Consider the following 21,519-nt stretch of genomic DNA (forward strand, 5'->3'; position numbering starts at 1 on the left):
CCTCTCTCTCTCTCTCTCTCTCTCTCTCTCTTTTATCCTGTAAAGCGTTTTGAGAAGCCACCTTTAAAGGCGCTATATAAAAGTGCTGATTCTAATGGAATGTGTTTTCTTTCTTCTTTTTTTCAGCATGGAATAAACCTATTACTTGATTCTTATGGATGCCCGGTACCGCCGGGGATTCAAAAACAATTTTTTTTTTGAATCGCGTATCTAAGGAAATAGCAGTATAACCTTATTCATGCACAAACAGTGGCATGTTACATTATTAATTTGGGTGTCTCCTCTTGCCAGAAAGCTCTAAATTGCATTTTGAGTGCAGTTTTTGACTTTTTTTAAATTGCAACCCATAAATAAAGCTGATACTGTTTAGACTTTTAATTATTTTAAACTGTACTACAGCAACACAATGCACAATGCAATGTAAATTGCAAAAATGCACTTGGAATGTGTCCAAGCCATACTTTGTCAGGCATTTTCTTTTACTGTAACAGACATAAAAACTCCCTTGCTTTTAACAGAGCGTTTCATAATTTCTAACTACGAAAATTATTTAAACTGCGACACTTATCATTCAACCAGAGCTCAAAATATCACAAGGATCCTCAAGAGCAAAGCAAAGACTGTATTAAAAGAATAGTGTATCTAAAGAAATTAATAAGATATAATTATATTCGTGTACTGCGACAGGGCTGTGTAGGGCTGTTTCACCTCTCTCTTAATGTGACTCTATTCAAAAGCCATTTAGCAGAGAGGGGATGAGAAGAGTGACAAACTAGTATACTTTAGATCTTTTTTTCTGAACCGAGGAAAATCTGATCATGTTTTTCTATAACAATAATAAAAAACATTATTTTACATATCACCTTTAAAAGTGGCATCTCAAAGCAATACAGTAGATGTAAAAACAGTTAAAAGGACCACAGATTACAAAGTAAATACCTAGACAAACGCAAATGCGTTTTTAATAAAATGCTTTTATTACTCAGGCGTAACAATTGTTTCCTTTTTCTGATCACCTGCTGCAATCCACTCCTGCCCTCACACCTAAAGAAGACTATTTTAAACTTCTTTGTGCGGTCCATAGTGCAATTAACCCTTGCTAATACATTTGCAGTCTTTTCAAAGTATGTGCTGTCCTTTGGCAATACAAGGCTCGCCAGATAATGTGAATCGAAACCTGTTTTTCTAGCTTTTAAAGTAATGCGATGTGTAAGCAGGAACACATCATTATATCTTACATATGAAAAACAAATAATATAGCTCCCAAACAAACGCAAACGTGTTTTTAATAAAATGCTTTTATTCACTCACAATATGACAATTTCAGGAAGACTAAGGAAGGACTAAGGAAATTATCATCTGTTGTTGAAGCTCTGTGAGCTCGGTGACTTTGAGACCACTTGTTATCCCAAGTTGTTTGAATCGCCACAATTCAAATAGCGAAAAAAGAGCTGACTGACAAGATTTAAGATGTGGCTGTCAATGTTGGATTAAAAAAAAACACGTTGCCCGACGTTAGTTGCATTGCTTGAAAAATAATTTTATTTCGAGAGACTGGATAAGTAATTCAAGTTTTTTTTTTAACTTCCTGAAAAACAAGTAATAATTTAACAATATGTGCAAAATTTTATGATATGTCGCTGTTGTGAATGTCTGTGGGTGTATCTTATTTGCCTGTCCTGGCTGTGCTCTCTTGGTCTCCCTCCCCCCTCTCTCAAAATCAATTCAATTCAATTCAAGGTGCTTTATTAGCATGACAGATGGGTACAATCAGTGTTGGGTATTTACTTTGTAATCTGTGGTCCTTTTAACTGTTTTTACATCTACTGTATTGCTTTGAGATGCCACTTTTAAAGGTGATATATAAAATCAAGGCTTTAACTTTCTTTAACTCCGCAAGTCTGAGTTCTTGTGTCCGTCCTATCTGAACCCGAAAGTATTACAATATGTATCTTTATAGCAGGTGGTGTACAGCTTTTTAGTATAGATTACACTTTTCTAAAATGTATTTAAAAAATAAAAACGATTACAATCTAATTTTTCCACGTTTGATCCCAAGATCCCAAGAAAAATAAATCTAAACTGGGAGAAAGCTATGCTGAAAGTTTATTAAGATACTTAGAAGACAAAGATATCAATTTATGTTGCATTTGTCTGATTGTGAATTAAAAAACACATATATTTAAACCAGTGTTTGCAATTTAAATCAAAACGCAATTTAAATCAATATAAATGATTTATATTGACTATTCATTGTTATTAAAATGACTTAAATTCGATCATGTTGTGATATTTAGAAATATAAATTTTTTTGGTGCGAGTGAAGCTTTATTTAATCTCTGACCCAGGGAAAAGTTTTATTTTTTCAAAGAAATCAGTCTGGATTCAAACACCCAACGTGTGATGTGTGAGTCGGGAACCTAACCCACAGCGCCACTGGCAAGGTCACATGAGGAGTGTTAAAAAAGCCCTACAGAAACATTATCAACAGACAATGTACAGCGTGTACTATTCTTGTGTTGCGGTACATGCATATAATTATATCGTTATTAATTTCTTTAGATACGCGATTCCATATTATATTCCCTTTTAATCAAATTCTAAAAGTATGCTTGTTGACTCCGGTATCACGTTAGTTAAAGACTTCGATGCTTAATATGTTTAGGGAGAAATGGAATACTGGTGTGTATTTTTTCTTTAAAGTACCAAGACCAGCCATATACTGTATGTTTATGTTCCAGAATTAATATCGTTTATGGCCTTCACACGCGTTACAGTATGCTCCTATTCTTTTTATGCTCAGCTACTCAGATTTCCCTTCAGTGGTAAAATTCCATATAAATATTCAATACTAAAATGGGCACAGTAAAGACATTTAAATCTTTCTATGACCGACCAACGCACCACGAGTGCCCCTGTCGGACCACAGTATTTTGCGTCACGATGCGCGAGGCCATAGCAAATCACCCACGGTACGTGGCCACGTACTTTGAATGGCTGCATCCGTATTGATAAGCTGTTCTCTGGTTACTGGCAATTGTAAAAATAAGCCTTCTTCCTTCCTTTGTTTAACTTAAATAATTCCATTAAAAATCCTTAATCACAAAACCATCACATATAATAATTTATCCAGATACACACACTAATGCCTGAGCCAACAACAAGCTATAATAGTGGACTATTGTTATGTATTCGCTATATAAGAAACAAACCGAAAGTAATGCTCAGATCTCACTTTGAACTGCCTGGGTAAAATGTGCTACATTACAGAGCTTTGCCCATTACAACTACAAGGGCAATAAAAGTTTTTTTAAAATGAAACGGATAACAAAATGCTTCCAAAATGTCCACTTGTGACATTTTTGTTGCTTAGTTACATGATTCCATATATTATCAATATATATATATGAATAATATAACTATCAAGTGGTATTAAATCAGTACAACTTGTTTTTTCAATAACAGCAAGTGGTGTTACTACGTATACTACGTTTTGTTAGAAAAGGATAAAACATTATAACTTTTTATGAAGTACCGTATATAAACTTTAGAATGTTAGAACAAACATGTTAAAACCATAACCCAGTCTAAGTTACCAAGTTAAAGACTTTGATGCATAAAATATTTATGAAGAAGGAGGAATACTGTTGTGTACTTTTTAAATTTAGCTACCACTACCATCTACTGCGTACATTAGGTATGAATTACATTATACTACTGTTTTTATCTTCAGCTACCAAAATGTACTTTTAGATGTTCTGTGTGTGGATGTAAACCTGAAAGAGGCATATCACGTTCACAAGCTCCAGTATGATAATAAACTCTTTTTTGTATATCCAACTGAGTAATCTTGCTTTTTAAAAATCTACCAACTTTTTAATTAGTTTAATATTTAACATGCTGTAATACACAGTTTAAAATTAATAAAAGTCTAAACAGTTTACAACTTAAATTCTATATTTGGAAGAGTTTCATTGTGTATTATTGAAGGAATGAGTTCTCAACTTGGAACAATGTAAGTAGTGAAGTATAACAGTTATCTACAATTACTCATTTGATAGGTTTGATAATTTAGAAAAGGTTTTGAAAAAAGAGAGTTTTTATGATTATGCATAAATAAGCAATATTAGGAAGCAATTAAAGGGTAATAAAGATGTTAGAATAAGTATTTGTATATACTTATTAAAGTGTATAATTTAAATCAAGGGATGTTGAGTAGATATTCAGTCTGGCTTCTGCTCATATCATAGCACTGAGACTGCTCTTGTTAGGGTGGTGAATGATTTACTTACTGCCTCTGATTCAGGGGCTACAAGTGTCCTTATGCTCCTTGATCTTAGTGCTGCTTTTGATGCATTAAATCATTCTGTGTTGCTAAATCTCTTGGAAATATTTTTGTCAGTGGTAGAATTTTTTACTGGTTTTGCTCTGGCATTTTGCAGCATTTTGTTTCCCTTCGTCCTTAGAAATACCCTGTGGCCCCAGTCAATCACAGTGTACCTCGGGGTTCAGTCTTAGACCCTTTGCTTTTAATTCGGCAAAATTATACGCAATCATGGTCTTCCGTTTTACTGTTCTGCAGATGATACTGAGATTTATGTTAAAACCTCTTCCCCCTCTGGTCTCCCCCATCCATCACTTATGTCTTGTTTGTGTGACTTCAAACTCTGGTTGACATCAAATTCCCTGAAGCTAAATAATGGCAAAACAGAAATTTTACAATTTTACAAATTTTAGTAAATTTCAGCTTGATAAACTTAAGGGTTTCACGATAATGGTAGGTAGCTTCAGGCATCAGCCATAGTCAGGAATCTGGGAGTCACACTTGATTCCTCCTGACTTTCGAGCCACATTGTGAAAAATTTGACATTTTTCTTCCACCTTAGAAATATTGCTTGCATTAGGCATTTTTTATCAATGTCTGATGCTGATGGCCTGATGCATTTATAACATCAAGGCTTGATTTCTCCAACTCTTCATTTTGGGCTTCCTAACTCTCTTCTCAATAAGTTGCAATATGTTCAAAACTCTGTAGGCAGACTATTAACTCAGACCAAACCCTGACAGCAAATCACTTCTACACTTAAGTCTCTACATTGGGTATATAATTATGCATTCAATATTTCAATATAAGATCTTGTTACTGACTTTCAAGGCTCTAAACAATCAGGCTCTATCACACATCTCTGAACTCCTCCATGTTTACATTCTCCCCATAGGCTCCATTCAGTTTAGGCCACTCCTCTACTTACTGTACCCAAGACTAAATGACAGACATTTGGTGACTGTGCCTTTTCTGCTGCTGTTCCATTGCTGTGGAATGTCCTATCTCTGACTTTATGAGAGACAACATCTTTAACAAATCTTCTTAAAACATACCTTTTTACTAAGGTTTATGTCGGATTGCCCAGATTTGTAAGCCTGTGTGCTCTTTTTTCCTTCATTTAATTGTACTTTTTTGTCTTTTTTTATTCATGATGTACAGCGTCCTTGGGTTTGTAAAGGTGATTAATAAATCAAAAGTTATTATTATTACAGAATACACTATTAATATTAGCCTTGTAGGCTCTAGTGTCTTGCCTTTCTTTGCCTCTTGAAAACGTAATAATTATGGGTCCTGTATGAAGTGATAAGAGGCCACTTTCAGACTGTTCACTGTGTGTTTTTTTTATATTTCATAATAACCAAAAAACGTTTTTCAATAGTGTTTAATTAATCTGCTTTACAATCTTATAGAGAATTATACAATTCTATAAACTTTATTGAACTAATTTACCAATGATCATCATTGCAGCTGATGAAACAAATCACAAGGTTCAGAAGATTTTATTGAAATTCAGGAATAATATGACAATTCACATTTATTTTAATATACATTTCATATATAAATACATTTATTGATAAATGGAGCTTTGTGATTTACTCATGAGAAATAAGGAAACCATATGAGTAGTCCATGAAGTTCCAATATTCATATCTGCATTACATTTAAAATATAGAAACACTGTAATGTGTGTCTTATGATCAAGTGTATTTTTTGCACTTTTCTATTCTCTGTATACTATTCTCCACTTATTACCTCATGAACTAGGAACATGTTGTAAATTACACAGCTTTCAAGTGCTAAGACATTAATACAAATATTTTAAAATAGGCTAAAATAAGATATTTCCTGTGGCACATGGACTGCAGTTCTGAAACCATAGAAAATGAAGTGGTTGATTATGTTTTATATTTCTTACATGGTTATTGCTTAACCACCTTGAAAGCTAACATATAACTTTTTTTGTGTTCACAGGCAGTGCTATAGAAGATGAAGATGTGGCACTGGCTGGAGTAAAGGGTTTCGTTGGATGTCTCTCCTCAGTTCAGTTCAATCAAGTAGCTCCTCTAAAGGCAGCTTTACATCGTCATGACAGCTCACTGGTTTCAGTGAAAGGGCGTCTGATAGAGTCCAACTGTGGTGCCAAAAGCATGGCTGACTTAAACACTTTCACCACAACACACTCTCTGTCAGGTATGTTCTTTTTTCTCATATTCAATTTTAAAACTACATTACACCCTGTTATATTACAGCCTATATTACAGTTATATTACAGCCTACTGTGAGTTGTGAGAAAAAAAAATCATAATTGGGAGAAAGGTCCTGTGCATGATTTTTTTCTTTATTGCAGTGTATAGTCTAACAGTTTGACTTAACAATATGTTAGACAAAGTATTCCATAAATAAATAAAAATGAATGTATGTATTTCTTCAATGTGAAAAGGCTAATAATGAACTTGTGAGTAATAATACACTCAACAAACAACACATGTGTATGACTTGAAAAATAAGATTGTATCGCTTTCGGATTCACATGGGTGTGCGCCCTTGCCACTGCCGCCTCAGGTCAGCTCAGGTCGGCTCTCCAACCACTGGGGGTTCAAACCCGGGCCTCCGGCGTCACTCACCAGGGAACCAGCCAGCTGAGCTAAACAGAGATCTCCCGTCAGCCCAGCGGCTGAGGTGCCTGCTATTCATAGGGAAAGGCGGTGACGTAACCACACTGGCAAGCCAGCTCGCACAACCTGTAATGTCGGCTGTATGCGTTACACTCTCCCCTGCTTAATTTGCCATCCTTGGCGAAGGGCTATCCCATCCCACTGCTAACACCAATGTAGCACTTTTGGGTTTACGTGGGTATGCGCCCTCGCCGCTGCCACCTCTGATCGGCCCCCCACCGTTGGGGACTTGAACCCATGACCCCTGGTGTCCCTGCATTAATTTTGCTTAAAGAATTTCAAATCTGTCTGCCTGACCATATTGTAACCTGTGTCACTGAATGGAAACTTGCTCTTACAAGCTGCAATGTCAGCAGATTAGTTTGTGTTAACACATAAGACCATTTACTAATTCTGTTTGACCCTCCTCTCAGGGAATTATAAAATTCAACAGTTCCAAAACCTACTGTGACATCCAATCTAAACGTAAGGTCTGGTTCTTTGATGGACTTGCTTTGTGAAATGTTTAAGACCCATGTGATTGCTTACTAAACTCTGAGATCCTGACTGATTTGACTTTCTATTTGCATCATTTAACTGAAACAGAAAAAAATGTAGTTTCTGTAGTTAATCTTATTAGAATTCGATTTATTGTAAAACATCTAACAACGACAGAGGAGCAGGACTTGAGGTGCTGGAGTTCATAGCCTCTTGTTAACTTGAACATGTGCTGCACCCTTTTGACTGGATATAACACCATTCTCAACAGGGGGTGGCTGTTGGGACTGAAGTTATTGTCTCCCTTCCTCAATTGAGATTGATGGCATCATTAAAGGGTATCATTAAAATCTGTGATGTGCAGTGTAACTGAGCATTCGTTTTTCCTCCCCTTTCCCAGGGAATATGGGGGGTTTAAGTTATATGGTTCCAAGGGGAGTAGTTTTTCTTAATTTTCTATAAGCCATTCATTGGGAAGCTATGCAGTTCAATAAAGTTAGCATTCAGTGAGTGTCTTGAGTGCTTTATGTTTGAGGTAGATATAAAATCCTGTACTCTTTCCAAGCATCCTGGAGATTGCTGGTCTCTGATTTGGAGGTTCATCTGTAATATCTAAAATGATCAGAAACATTAATATATGGATATACTGTATCTGGCTGGGTAAAAAACAAATACATGCTTTGGTTTGACTGGGAATCAAACCTTGGACCTTCTGAAAGTAGGTAAACATTTAACTACTTACTATTTTTAAAATGTTAAAATGTTTCCAAAACAACTACAAGTGATATTTTCAGCTACACAAATTTCTTTAGTTACACGATTCTTTATTAATAATTCCTATTAAGTTGTATTAGATAGATAATACTTTATTAATCCCGTAGGGATCAATAGTACAATAGTACTACAACTGTTTTTACAACAATAATGACAGCAAGTACAGTATTTGTATAAAAGGGTTAAAATATTATAGCTTTTCATAAAGTATATAAACTTTATATTTATAACAAGCACATCAAAACTTTTCCAAAATAACCACAATAAGTGATTGAGTTAAAGGCTTTGATGCAGACAATGTTTATGAAAAAGGTAGAATACTGTTGTCTATTTTTTATGTTTGGCTACCACTACAAGCTTCAGTATACACATTAGGTAGCTGATTTTGACAAAAAGAAAGGTGTGAAGTCAAAACCTGCATGAGAATAGAGAAGATTACATGAAAATAAGTCGGTCATTGAGAGAAGGTGGATGGTGTGAACCTAGTTTCAAAATTAGTTTTATTTCTGTTGTTTTTCTGCTATGGGAGTTGAGAAACCCTTCTTTGAAAACAGAGACAGAGCGATCAGGGTGATCATGGCCACTGAGGTGAAATAAGAAACTATGGGCTTGGAGAAATCTTAAATCTTCACAGCCCGAACATGTTTTCTGAAGCAGTCTCCTAGTCTCTTTCCGGTTTCTCCAATGTAGATAGCTGGGCATTTTTTGCAGGAGATACAGTAAATGAGGTTACTGGCGGTACAGGATGTCGTCTAGGTGATCTGGAATTGACCTGCAGGGACGTGAATGAGCTATTTTGAAAAATTTAAAAACGATTAAATTGTATAATCTTTCCATGTGTAATATCATTAGAAAGTACAATAAGCCCCTGCTTTGTTTAATGATGGTTTCAAATATTAAACTAATTGGTGAGAAAGCTATGTTTAATGATAATTAAAAGATTACAAGTTAAAAGAAATTATTTACATTCCATTATTAAGTTTTAAAGACAGACACGCTCAGTGCCATTAACACTGCAAGCTGTAGAACAGTCTCCTTACAGCGCCGTCTCTTCTCTGACTGAGCTCAGTGGGCGGTGCGCTATTTTCTCAGCTACCTGCTAATTTGCTTCACACCACAATAAAAAGAATGATTATGAGAATCAATTGTCCATCGTGCCACACAATATTATGTTAGATTTTTATGTCTTTGAGAGACTTCAGAAGGCTACAACTGATGCATAAAAAATATAGCATAATGCCTTCTCGCATTATGAAGTCATCTTAAAGTGCAACCAGGTACTAGATATTGATTAAATAAAAGCTGTTCAATTTTTTACAAATCGTGATCTTTAAACCCGTAGGTTGCAGGCTCTGTGTCATTTGTTCACAAAGTTATTGACATCTGAAACATCGTGTCTCATAAATAGGTATTTCAATAAGCAAAGTTTATAATAACCGAAGAAAGAAATAACTCTGAAAAAGATACAAGAAGTTTGAAATTATTATTATTACTGTTAATAATGATCAGACACATTATCATACTTTCAGTGGTATTTTTATTGCCGCTTTTGTATTCTCGATCCTAATTACAATATATACCATTTCATTTTAAGGCTTGAGGTGTTTGTGAAATTGGCCCACTGAATAAAGTTTTGAAATAAACCAATTGAACAGTTGACAGTATTCACTTTTGCTAATTCACGTTTTTTTTTTCCATTATTGATATCACTTAACATTGAATATGTTATAATACATAAAAAATGTTAATATAGTGTACATAATATTTACCATTATATTTTTTTAAAAGTGTTTGTTAGAAGAAAAACTCATGCCCTAAGCAGGTATTGAATTCCGTTCACCTAGATAGAACCCCTATTGACAAAGCCATGTACCATAAGACTGCTCAGAAACACTGCTGAGACGAACAGCTTAAAAATGTTTCGAAAGTAATTATGCTTAAATGAGTCAAATTAAAAATAAAACACCTGTACCAAGAAAGTGGATTACAGGAATACTTCCAGCTATATAAATGCATATATTTAAATCCTTAAATTAATATCATTTTAATTTCTTTAGATAAGCGATTCCATATTATATTCCCTATTTAGCTAAATTCATAGAAAAGGAATACAGAGTGAGTTTCAGAAATTTAACAGAGGTCTGGAACACCCTGTCTCAAAAACAGATGTATAATAAATTGAAGTTTGTGACAACAGTGACAAATCACCCTGAACAAAATACAATTTTAAAATACAAGCAGTTTGAAATTAGTAGTTGTTATTAATAAATCATTTCACTTTGATTGTGTTGTGATATTTAGAAATACCAACAAATTCAATATAGTGTTGATAATATTTACTATTTTTGTTTTTCAAAGAAATGTTTATTTATTAAAAGAAAACTCATGGCTAAAGCTGGGTTTAACCCCCGACTTCAAAGCTCTTACACTAATGCACCTCCTCACAACTTAAGCTATAGCTGAAGAGGTCAGCCAAAAAGTAACTTTCTTTGATGTATATAAACTTAATATCATCAGAAGGAGCATGTAAAATGTTTTCCAAAATAACCACAGTATGTAAACGAAAAAAAGACTTTGATGCTTAAAAATGTTAATGAAGAAAGTGGAATACTGTTGTGTATATTTTATTTAAACTACCAAATACCAGTCATATTAAGTTTACATAATATGTTTATTTTCCTTAATTAATATCATTTATTACCTTTAGACACGTAATGCTCCTCTTCTTTTTGTGCTCAGCTACTAAAATTTCCCTTTAGTTGTAAAATTCCATATTAATATTTAATATTAATCAGATTTAAACATGCACAGTAAAGAGATTAAATGAAGCAATCCTTTCACTAACAAACAATGCACCACGATTTCCACCTGTCAGTCATTTTGACCAGCCAATCCTGTACTGCAATATAACGCACTAAACTGTAGGTCATTTTACGCAGTACAGGGTTTTATTTTGAATGCATTTTGAATGGCTGCATCTGTATGTTCAGAAATTAATGTCTTTTATGACTTTATGCTTCTGTTGTTTTTATTTTCAGCTCCCAGAAATTTCCTTATGTTACATCATTCCATATTAATATTCCATATTTTCTGGATTTAAAGATGCACAGTAGAGAAACATTCATGAAGCAATCATTTCACTAACATATTGCAAATATGGCTCAGAATTGACATGCATTCTGAATGACTGCATCTGAACATACTAATAACAATTTGTCATAGAATAACCAAATTTTGGTTTGATACCTAACAAAGCATAGTATTGTGATGAGGAACATTTACAAAAAGCAGAACAAGTCCCGTGATGCATTTTAATTGAAAACAATTTATAAATATTTTGAATAATCAATATATACTGTCATGTGAAAAAGAAAGTACACCCTTTTTCAATTCTATGGTTTTATATATTAGGACATAAAAAACTATCTGGTCCTGACCAGGTCCTAAAATCAGATAAATCTAACCTCAGGTGAAAACACATAACAAATTCCACTATGTCATTATTTATTTAACAAAAAATCAACCACCATGCTGAAACCATGTATGAAAAACTAAGTATGCCCCATGATTCAGTAGCTTGTAGAACCACCTTGAGCAGCAATAACTTGAAGTAATCATTTTCTGTGTGAGTTTATCAGTCTCTCACATCATTTTGGAGGAATTTTCTTTACAACATTGCTTCAGTTCATTGATGTTTGCGGGCATTCGTTTATGCATAGCTCTCTTAAGGTCCAGCCACAGCATCTCAATGAGGTTGAGGTCTGGACTTTGACTTGGCCATTCCAACACCTTGATTCTTTTCTTTTTCAGCCATTCAGTTGTACATTAGCTGGTGTGCTTAGGATCATTGTCCTATTGCATGACCCAATTTCATCCAAGCTTTATCTGTCAGACAGATGGCCTCACATTTATTTCAATACTTTGGTATAAAGAGGAGTTCATGGTCGACTTGATGACTGCAAGGTGCCCAGGTTCTGTGGCTGCAAACCAAGCCCAAAGCATCACCCCTCTACCATCATGGTTGGTATGAGGTGTTTGTAGTAATATGGTGTGTTTGGTTTTTGCCAAACATGGCGTTGTGCATAATTACCAAACATCTCCACTTTGGTCTCGTCTGTCCAAAGGACATTGTTCCAGACATCTTGTGGTTTGTACAGATGCAAATTTGCAAATCTAAGCCATGCTGCCATGTTCTTTTTGGAGAGAATGGGTTTTCTCCTGGCTACCCTTCCATGAAAGCCATACTTGTTCAGTCTTTTTCTGATCATACTGTCATAAACTTTAACATTTAACATGTTAACCAAGGCCTGTAGATCCCTAGATGTAGCTCTTGGGTTCTTTGTGGTTTCTCTGAGCATTAAACAGTCTGACCTTGGGGTAATTTGCTGGGACGCCCACTCCTGGGAAGATTGGCAACTGTCTTGAATGTTCTCCATTGTAAATAATCCTCACTGTTGAATGATGGATTTCAAATTGTTTGGAAATGGCCTTATAACCTTTCCAAGATTGATAAGCAGCAACAACTGCATGTCTTTTCTCCTTGCCATGGTGTTAACACACACCTGAATGCTCCAGATCACCAAACTGCTATAAGTTCTGCTTTTATGGAGGTGATCACACTTCCTTATGATCAACTAATCAAGTGCATTTGATTAGCAGCACCTGGCCGCTAATTACCTTCTTAATTCCTATAGAAGCAGCAAGGGTGTACTTAATTTTTCACACATGGTTTCTGCATTTTGGCTTACTTTATGTTGAATAAATAATGACATAGTAAAATGTGTTATGTGTTGTCTGTTATCTGAGGCTAGATTTGTCTAATTATACAAGTTGGTGGGGACCAGATGATTGTTATTTATGCCCTGATATGTAAAACCATTGAATTGAAAGAGGGTGTACTTTCTTCTTCACATGTCTTTAATATACAGTATATATCCCTGCAAATAAAATCAATATGTAGCCCATTATTTTGATCATCAATGTGTATTGACCAGGGTTTAATATTTTACTATATATAGAACATTTACCTCATTGCTATGTCTGATCCCTTTCAGTATGTTATAGTTTGTTGCTAATGAATACAGTTCTTCCCTCAATAACTTAAAACATTCTTCTTTATATGAAAAAAACAGATACTTCTTTGAACTGCTGTCATTTCCTGATGTGATTGTATAAATCCATTGTTAGTAAACTAAACATATAGCTACAGTATAAGCTATATGTGGTCCATATGAATGACACACTTATTCATTTGCTGTAGTTCCTTCTCTAGTTGCATTTTTATTTTAACTTTTTTATCCCTCCTCACACACTTCTTGCATTCTGTATTTGAAATTCATCTGAAGGAATGAGGTTTGATGAGATCAGACTCCTGCATGCAATGGGTTTGTATTGCACAAGTGTCTATATAAACTTATTTTCTTTGAATTAAGGTACAGAGATTCAATACATTTCACTAAGGTGTTGAGAATTGTTTTAGGTTATTTTAGATGCTGTATCTCTCACAACTGCTGTCTGATTCTTGTTACTTGTATTGTTTCTCTATTTGTCAAAACGTTACAAAAACTGTTACAAACGACAAAAACACACCTTCCCCCTTAATGAAATGTCACGGAACAAATGTTAACATGGGTGGCAGTCTATAAACCACTTCTGAGTCAAAGCATAAACTCTGACAGCATACTGCAGGTTTGCCTTTAAATTAAAATGTCTTTACAACAATGGAAATTATCACAAGATAGGATAAGGAAATAGTACTACAGGCACTGGGATGATCACTGTTGATAACATGGGATGTAAACTGCATAATGTAGTAAGTTTTGGATAATTAGACATGTAATAGTATGACAATCCATTGTCATGTGGCACTGTCCTTATAAAAAATAATTTTGCTCTAGAATAAGCAACAGTATTTCCAGAATGTGTGTGTTGCTCTGTACATTTTTACAAATAATAATAATAATAATAATAATAATAATAATAATAATAATAATAATAATAATAATAATAATAGTTACAATAACTCCCAGCAGATCAGGTAGAAAGAAAAGAATAAGGGGGGAGAAATTTAGGAAGACCAGGATTTTCAAGTCAAGAGTGGAATTTAGCATGACAACACCAGGGTTATAACAATCCTTTTCCTGCCTTGCTTAGTTGCAATCTGACAATATCTGGGTGTAATTTTAGAACTCTGTTAATGTCAATCATACTAGAAGGACATGCTTGTGTAAGAATGAATAGGATCAGAAAGTTCAGATTGGGGTCAAGTACTGAATTTCTATATAGTTTACATTCAGAGTTTCATTTTTAACTATTTTACTCATTCCCTCCCCATTTATAGAAGGGACAGTGATAGAAAAATAGATAAAAGAACATCACATGAGAAACCAGCCATCACCTCGGTATGATTCAAATAATTAAGAAAATCTTTCCACTGTTGAAATTCCCAGGAATCTTTGCAAGAAAGTTTTCTTCCTCATGCATGAATTTAAAAAGTAGCTTAAATTAATACATTCAGAATGCTCCAGCCTTGATCAAAGTAATTTATACGGAAGGTGTCTATTCTAAAAGTTTAATCAAAGTGAAAAGATTTTGCTTCTGCAGAACATACTCGAATCAATCTGCATGTGACTCTGAAGAAAATTGTTGATTTCCAAGCTGTATGCAAACAAACCTAACTGTGCCCTCCAGAAGTATTGGTACACTTGTGTCTAAACTGGAATTTTCACTAGGAACTTTTCATAATCATTTCTCAATTAAAAATGCAACTTTTTAATAACATTTATTTAGTACTTCCCTCTTGTGTAATTTAAATATATTGATATTGCTAAACCTCTATTTTAAAGGAGCAAATATACTGGGAAAATCTGCTGACTGATGTACCTTTTTGGATCCATATTTAACTGTCAAATTGAAAACAAAAGACCTTTCTATGGAAGAAAAGCAATCAATATGAAAGCTGAAAACACAATTAGAATAATACCATGGAAAATGGGCATAGCAAAAAACACAATTTGGAATATACTAAAAAATGATACGTATTATTTTCAATTAGCCAAGAAATTTATTGATCACTGAAAACTTATCAATGTATATCTGAAAACAACTGTCAATGAAATCATCAGCAACCTTCAGAGCGCATGGATGAAGCTAATGGGATCTCGTTTGAAAAATATGAAAGCATAATTACAAAGGCTACATTGCAAGATGTCAAACCTCTCATTAGCACAACGAATAGAAAAGTCAGATAAGAATTACCTCAGAAGTACAAAGCTGATGTACTGCTGCCATATCCGTTTTGGAAAAAAAAAATTATGGACAGTGTTAAATAAATAAATAATGATCAAATATATGGAAAGGTTAAAGGATGGAGAAATAAACTGCAGATGCTTCAAAGAACAAGAACACCATCTCATCTATGAAGTATAGTAGAAGTAATGAAATGGCCTATGTATGAAAAACCACATCTGGGACTGGTTCACCCATTTTTACTGATAATGTAAATGTAATGGGAATGGATTGAATTCTAAAGTTTACAGAAACATTTGGCCTACTTAAGTTAAAGAAAATGCTTATACTGTATATAGAAAAGCAGCATGGCAATGACCCCCCAAAAAACTTATATTCTACTTCACATTGATCTCATGATCACAAATAAATATTGTTTCAAAAAATAATTCCTTTACTGTCCCTATTCTTTTGTTTTGCACCACATATTTTAAAAAGGTGTTTATCAAAATTTATTTAAATTAAAATCTCATTCATCTTTCTTTGGATTTTTAAAGCAGAACATAAACTGAAAAATAGTTTCTGCACAAGTAAGAGGCTAGCATACTCAATTAATTCTCAATTGTGTGCATTGACAATCATTTTTAAAAACGTATATTAAACATTTGGTATAAATGTGATCTCATATTCTTAGTCTAGCATTTAATTTTTCATACTTTGAACTAGAATTTAGAGCAATCAGGACACACAGGCTTGGAAAATAGCTTGTATGCATTGATTTGCATCACATGCCAGATGCCAGTTGTTTCTTGATTATAATATATTTCTTAAATAGCATGGTTCTCATTTTGTGCAAGGTAATACTTTATGCATGGACTCTGTCAGTGTATGGGTTTATAGTACAAAAGCTTGCATTACTTTTATTTTTGTATAATTGTGTTTTTTAAATTTCTTTAGATGGAAATGGAATGATAAGTATTTACCCATTCCATGTTTTTTTTTCTTTCAAAATCTATAGATCATTCTGAGAAATCAGACAGAGGAAAAGAGCCACTATCAAATGTAATGCAAACTGATTTGGCGGTCATTGGAGGCAAGTATCACTTCTTTCTTAAATTATCGTGCAGATTTTAAATAATAATTGTCATATACTGTCGATATGATTCATCTGATTCTTTTTTTACATCTTTATAAACATAAGATTTTGTAGAACCACTTAATGCACAGATTTTGAGGCTATTAAAAGGAAAAGTTTCTTCACGGAAGTGGCAGTTTTGGGAACTGTTATACATTCTTTTAGATGCAGCCACTCAGAATGGGTGCCTTGGAGAGTACTGCAAAGAACATGCTGCAGTATGTCAAAAGGTACCGCCCAACACATTTTTTGTGTCACAGTGAATCTTTAATGTATCACAGCTGTGTACTGCTGTCACACAATACATATTTTTATAATAAAAATTAAATGTTTTTAATCCATTAGTGCATTCCTGCACTAGTTATACTAAAACACAGATTTTTTTCTCTTTTTTTAATTAAATATAGTATCTAGAATTAAGAATATTTAGTAATAAATAGTAGTAAGCCATCATGTTATTTTAGGATTTGATTGTAAAATATAAGTTAAACAATGGGGGAAGAAGGGTTACTTTTAAAATTGGCTTTCAAAGATTCTGACTGATTAATTTCCCTCATTTAGCTGAAATGGATAAAGAAATCATGCAGTAGTTATATGTATTGGAAGGCACTCTGTTTTATTAACAGACACTCTGCCTCAAACCTGTGTTGTAAAGTGATATAGACGTACAGATGCAGCCATTCAAAATGCGCGGTAAAAACCCGCGGTACGGTAACCTACCCACAAGCCACCGCGGGGCACCGGAGCATACCGCAGGGCAAGTGATTGGCTGGCCAAAATGACCGACAGGGGCACTCGTGGTGCATTGGTTGGTAGTGCAAAGATTTAATCATTTAATGTCTTTACTGTGCACATTTTAATCCGCTTAGTTTTGAATATTTATATGGATTTTACCACTAAAGGGAAATTTTAGTAGCTGAGCATAAAAAGAAGAGGAGCATAACGCATCTGAAGGTCATAAACGATATTAATTTAAAACATTACTGTATGTATGTAAACTGTACTGTGTATGGCTGGTCTTGGTAGTTTAAAGAAAAAATACACACCAGTCTTCCATTTCTCCCTAAACATTTTAAGCATGAAAGTTTTATGAAACGGTACCCAAATATGCGATTGCTGTATAGAATGAATTTTAATTTAAAAAAAATATTTAACACGAACATTAAGCTGTTTACATGTTCCGCCTGAGAACAGTCACCCGTTGCTACCCAACGCAGAATGGTGATTGGCTGACACCATCTGACACCCCTCTGATTGGAGAAAAAAGACGTGCTGGTTTGCTATACCAGGAAGAGGATTTCTTTCAATTCTAAACGTGTATTTTAAAAGTTTAAGAAGTAAAAACCTTACAGCGTACACAGATTTCTAAACTGATCAGGATCGTTATCTTTGTCTTATGCATAATAATGTTCACCGCTCTGTCCAGCAAATTAATAATAAACTTTATTTTATATAGCTTTTTAAACGAATAAGTAATTAGATTGCTCATAAACCTAATCACTTGCTTTTTCTTTTTGTTTAGGCTCAGATTTCAACTATAGATCGTATTATTAATAACCATAATAACAACCAACCAACAAAAACAACCATATAAACATAATACCAACCAAAAACATAGATAACAACCACAATACAAAATCAAATAATCAAACCATTTTACACTCGCAAAGTCCTCCAATTATCATAATCCCGCCCCTTATGCAAAACCAAACCTTCCTCCCATCCCAGTTTATCCTGTTTATCATAAACAAAATCCACCTCAATTTTCAACATAAAGCATTACACAAAATCAATACCTCAACACTCCATACTCAACAACGATAATTCACAAACAGCCAGAACATGTAACTACACATTCCCAAACATACCCAAACATAGCCCCACCCCTTATGCAAAACCAACATCCCTCCCCTGTTCTCTCTCTCCCCTGGCGGTTGTAATTGTTTTTATTTTCAAATAAATTTTAGCAAAGTCATGTATTTTAAAAATCTTAAGATTTTTCTATTTATGTCTTTATTTAGTGGTTTCATTAGTGACAAAGGCTAAACTTTCTTGGAAAAATGTCTTTTATGTAAACCATGTTTGCTATTAATTCATTCAGGGCTAAAATATGTTCATTGTCTTCTAATGAAAGAAGGGTTCCTTTCGCCGTAGTCGGGAGCCTAGCCTTTAACTAGTAAGTACTGTATTTACTGGGTTTTTGAGGGGGGGTGTCTTTCGCTGGAAATCTCGCCTCCTACTTTGAAAATACCCGTGAAACCGGTTCAATTCGTCACAGCCAGCACTCCTGCAGAGAGTTGGGTTGTACTTGCAGTGCATACAGTACACGCGTTATGCTCTTCGTTAATGTCTGTGAAGTTTTATTTAATCTCTGAGCCATACTGATTCTTCTGGAAGCCAGTTTCCGCCAGGGAGTAAAAAAAAAAAACACACTATGGTATTCTCTCCAATGCAGTGCAGTTAAAAACATACCTCTGATGCTGCTCCTAAATGAATATCGTTTATGACCATCAGAAGCTTTATGCTTTTCTTTTTTCCAGTGGATTGAACAGGGAGAGGCATTTCATGATGTACTTTTCACTGATGAAACAACAGTGGCTCTGGAACAGTTTTCAACCAAGTCGTTTTATAAAAAGGGGAGATATGTACACGTTACTGAAGCTAAAAGTTTAGCCTTTGTCACTAATGTAAACACTAAATAAAGACATATAGAAATCCCATTTTTAGGATCAGAGTCTTACATGTGGTTATTTCAAAAACGTTTGTACGTGCTCCTTCTTACCATGTTACTGTTTACCGTTACTGACCATATTAAGTTTAAGTGCCTGTGGGCACTTTTCCTGTCCGTGGGGGGTGGACCGTCTTTCATTAGAAGGTTAGTCTGTTCTACTCTGAGAATGAAGAGGCGGTGGGAAGTGCCCGCGGTCATTTAATTAGTATTAAAATCTTAGTTATCTTTCTAGTTCACAGGTTTGCATGCATAATTTAATTTTGAAAGCCACTGAGACATCAGGTACTACTGTTGTATTTATGAAAAAGAAACAAAACAAAAAACATACTAACAACTGTGCCATCCTACTCCTTAGTTAATACATTTTATTCATAAACAGTTAACATTGTTAGCAAAATATTTTGAATTATATTTAACCCTATTTTTTCTTTAGTTTTGTATTTAACTTATTATATGATAGTCAGACTTAATGTATATTAATGTATATTTGAACAATGAAAATATATTTTTACCAGATTTTACATTAAGCACTTAAAATTAATATGGTTAATAATAGTAAACTGTAACATGCTGTTACAAGATCGGTTAACTGCGAAGAAAATCCTTTCAGAGAAAATGTTTCAGGTGTGAAGAACAAACCTGTTCCCACACACCCTGCCCCCACTACCATTAGAATATACACAAACATTTTAGCGTTTCATTCTGAGCAGAAGACCCTCACACCTGAAGAGTGCTGGCTGTGACGAATTAAACCGGTTTTACAGGTTTCAATCACAGATTGGGACTCAGTAAAGTAACACACAGCGCCACTGGATTTGATAATACTGTACCTAACCAAAATCCGCAATATGGAAACAGAACCTAATTGTTGATAGATGATGTACTCGTAACATTTTTTCAAGACGAACTACAACATTTAAAAAATGACTTGTATGTATTTGATATCTCTAATCAATCCACGGGTTCCAGCACAAAACGAAACTAAAACGCATACCGTTTCGCGTTTCTTATTAGTTGCTCAAAAGTAATTTGACCGTATGAAATGCATAATATAAACCTAGAAACATATACGTGAGCAGTACTTAAGCACTGTAGTATCGGTGTTAAGACATACCTCTCAAATACTGTAAATCAAGTTAAAAATATCTCAAGACCGATTCTGGTCGTAATGAAACCATGTTTCGTGTATGTTTTCTTTTTCATCTTGAAATAACTCATTTCTAAATACCTTTTTCACTGTTAACATCTTGTAGCAACTTTGCGACAAAATATACACTCTGACAGTTCATCCTGCTACCAACATTAAATAAAACAAATCTTAAGATTTCTATATTTATGTCTTTATTTAGTGGTTTCATTCGAAGCTTACAATGTTTAGGGAGAAATGGAATACTGGTGTGTATTTTTTTCTTTAAAGTACCGAGACCAGCCATATACTGTATGTTTATGTTAAGATTTCCCTTCAGTGGTAAAATTAGATATGAATATTCAATACTTAAACGGGCACAGTTAAGACATTAAATAAACATATACATATTGTATACAGTACAGTTTGCATACGGTAATATGTTTATGTTACGCGATTAAAAAATAAATAAATAAAACTGAAAGGTCCAGCACTAGCTGGATTCGAACAAACAACCTGCCAGTTGGTAGTCACACACATAGACCAGTAGGCTACAAGACAGCTCGCATAAGCAGACAGGCGAAACAGCCCTGCCGCAGTACACGGATATAATCATACCGTTATTAAATTCTTGAGATACGCGATTCCATATTATATTCCCTTTTAATCAAATTCTAAAAGTATGCTTGTTGACTCCGGTATCACGTTAGTTAAAGACTTCAAAGCTTACAATGTTTAGGGAGAAATGGAATACTGGTGTGTATTTTTTTCTTTTCATGATAGGTGTCGCATTTTAAATCATTTTCGTAGTTAGAAATTATGAAACGCCCTGTTAAAAGCAAGGAAGTTTTTATGCCCGTTGAAGTAAAACAAAATGCCTGACAAAGTATGGCTTGGACAGATTCCAAGTGCTTGCACAAATGTGCTAAAGAAATTATACTTTGAGTATACAGCTTGTCCAAAGTCATCCATTATTAATACTATTAGTAATATCTTCAGTAAAGGCTTTGATGCATAAATATTTCTGATAAAGGTAGGTTGTGTACT

The 21,519-nt window shown here is 34.2% G+C and overlaps 1 protein-coding gene across 1 annotated transcript in view; it reads left to right on the forward strand.

The window, feature by feature from the left end:
- Positions 1-21,519, forward strand: part of cntnap5a (contactin associated protein family member 5a) — a 448,552-nt gene that overhangs the window by 401,604 nt on the left and 25,429 nt on the right. Inside the window, exons 22-23 of the mRNA XM_088607189.1 lie at positions 6,299-6,517; positions 16,499-16,573. Coding sequence (XP_088463315.1) covers positions 6,299-6,517; positions 16,499-16,573 — 294 coding nt within the window. The remainder of the gene's footprint in view (positions 1-6,298; positions 6,518-16,498; positions 16,574-21,519) is intronic.

The sequence above is a fragment of the Lepisosteus platostomus genome, chromosome 14, assembly GCF_059453375.1.
Source record: "Lepisosteus platostomus isolate fLepPlt1 chromosome 14, fLepPlt1.hap1, whole genome shotgun sequence".
In the NCBI taxonomy this organism is placed as follows: Eukaryota; Metazoa; Chordata; class Actinopteri; order Semionotiformes; family Lepisosteidae; genus Lepisosteus; species Lepisosteus platostomus.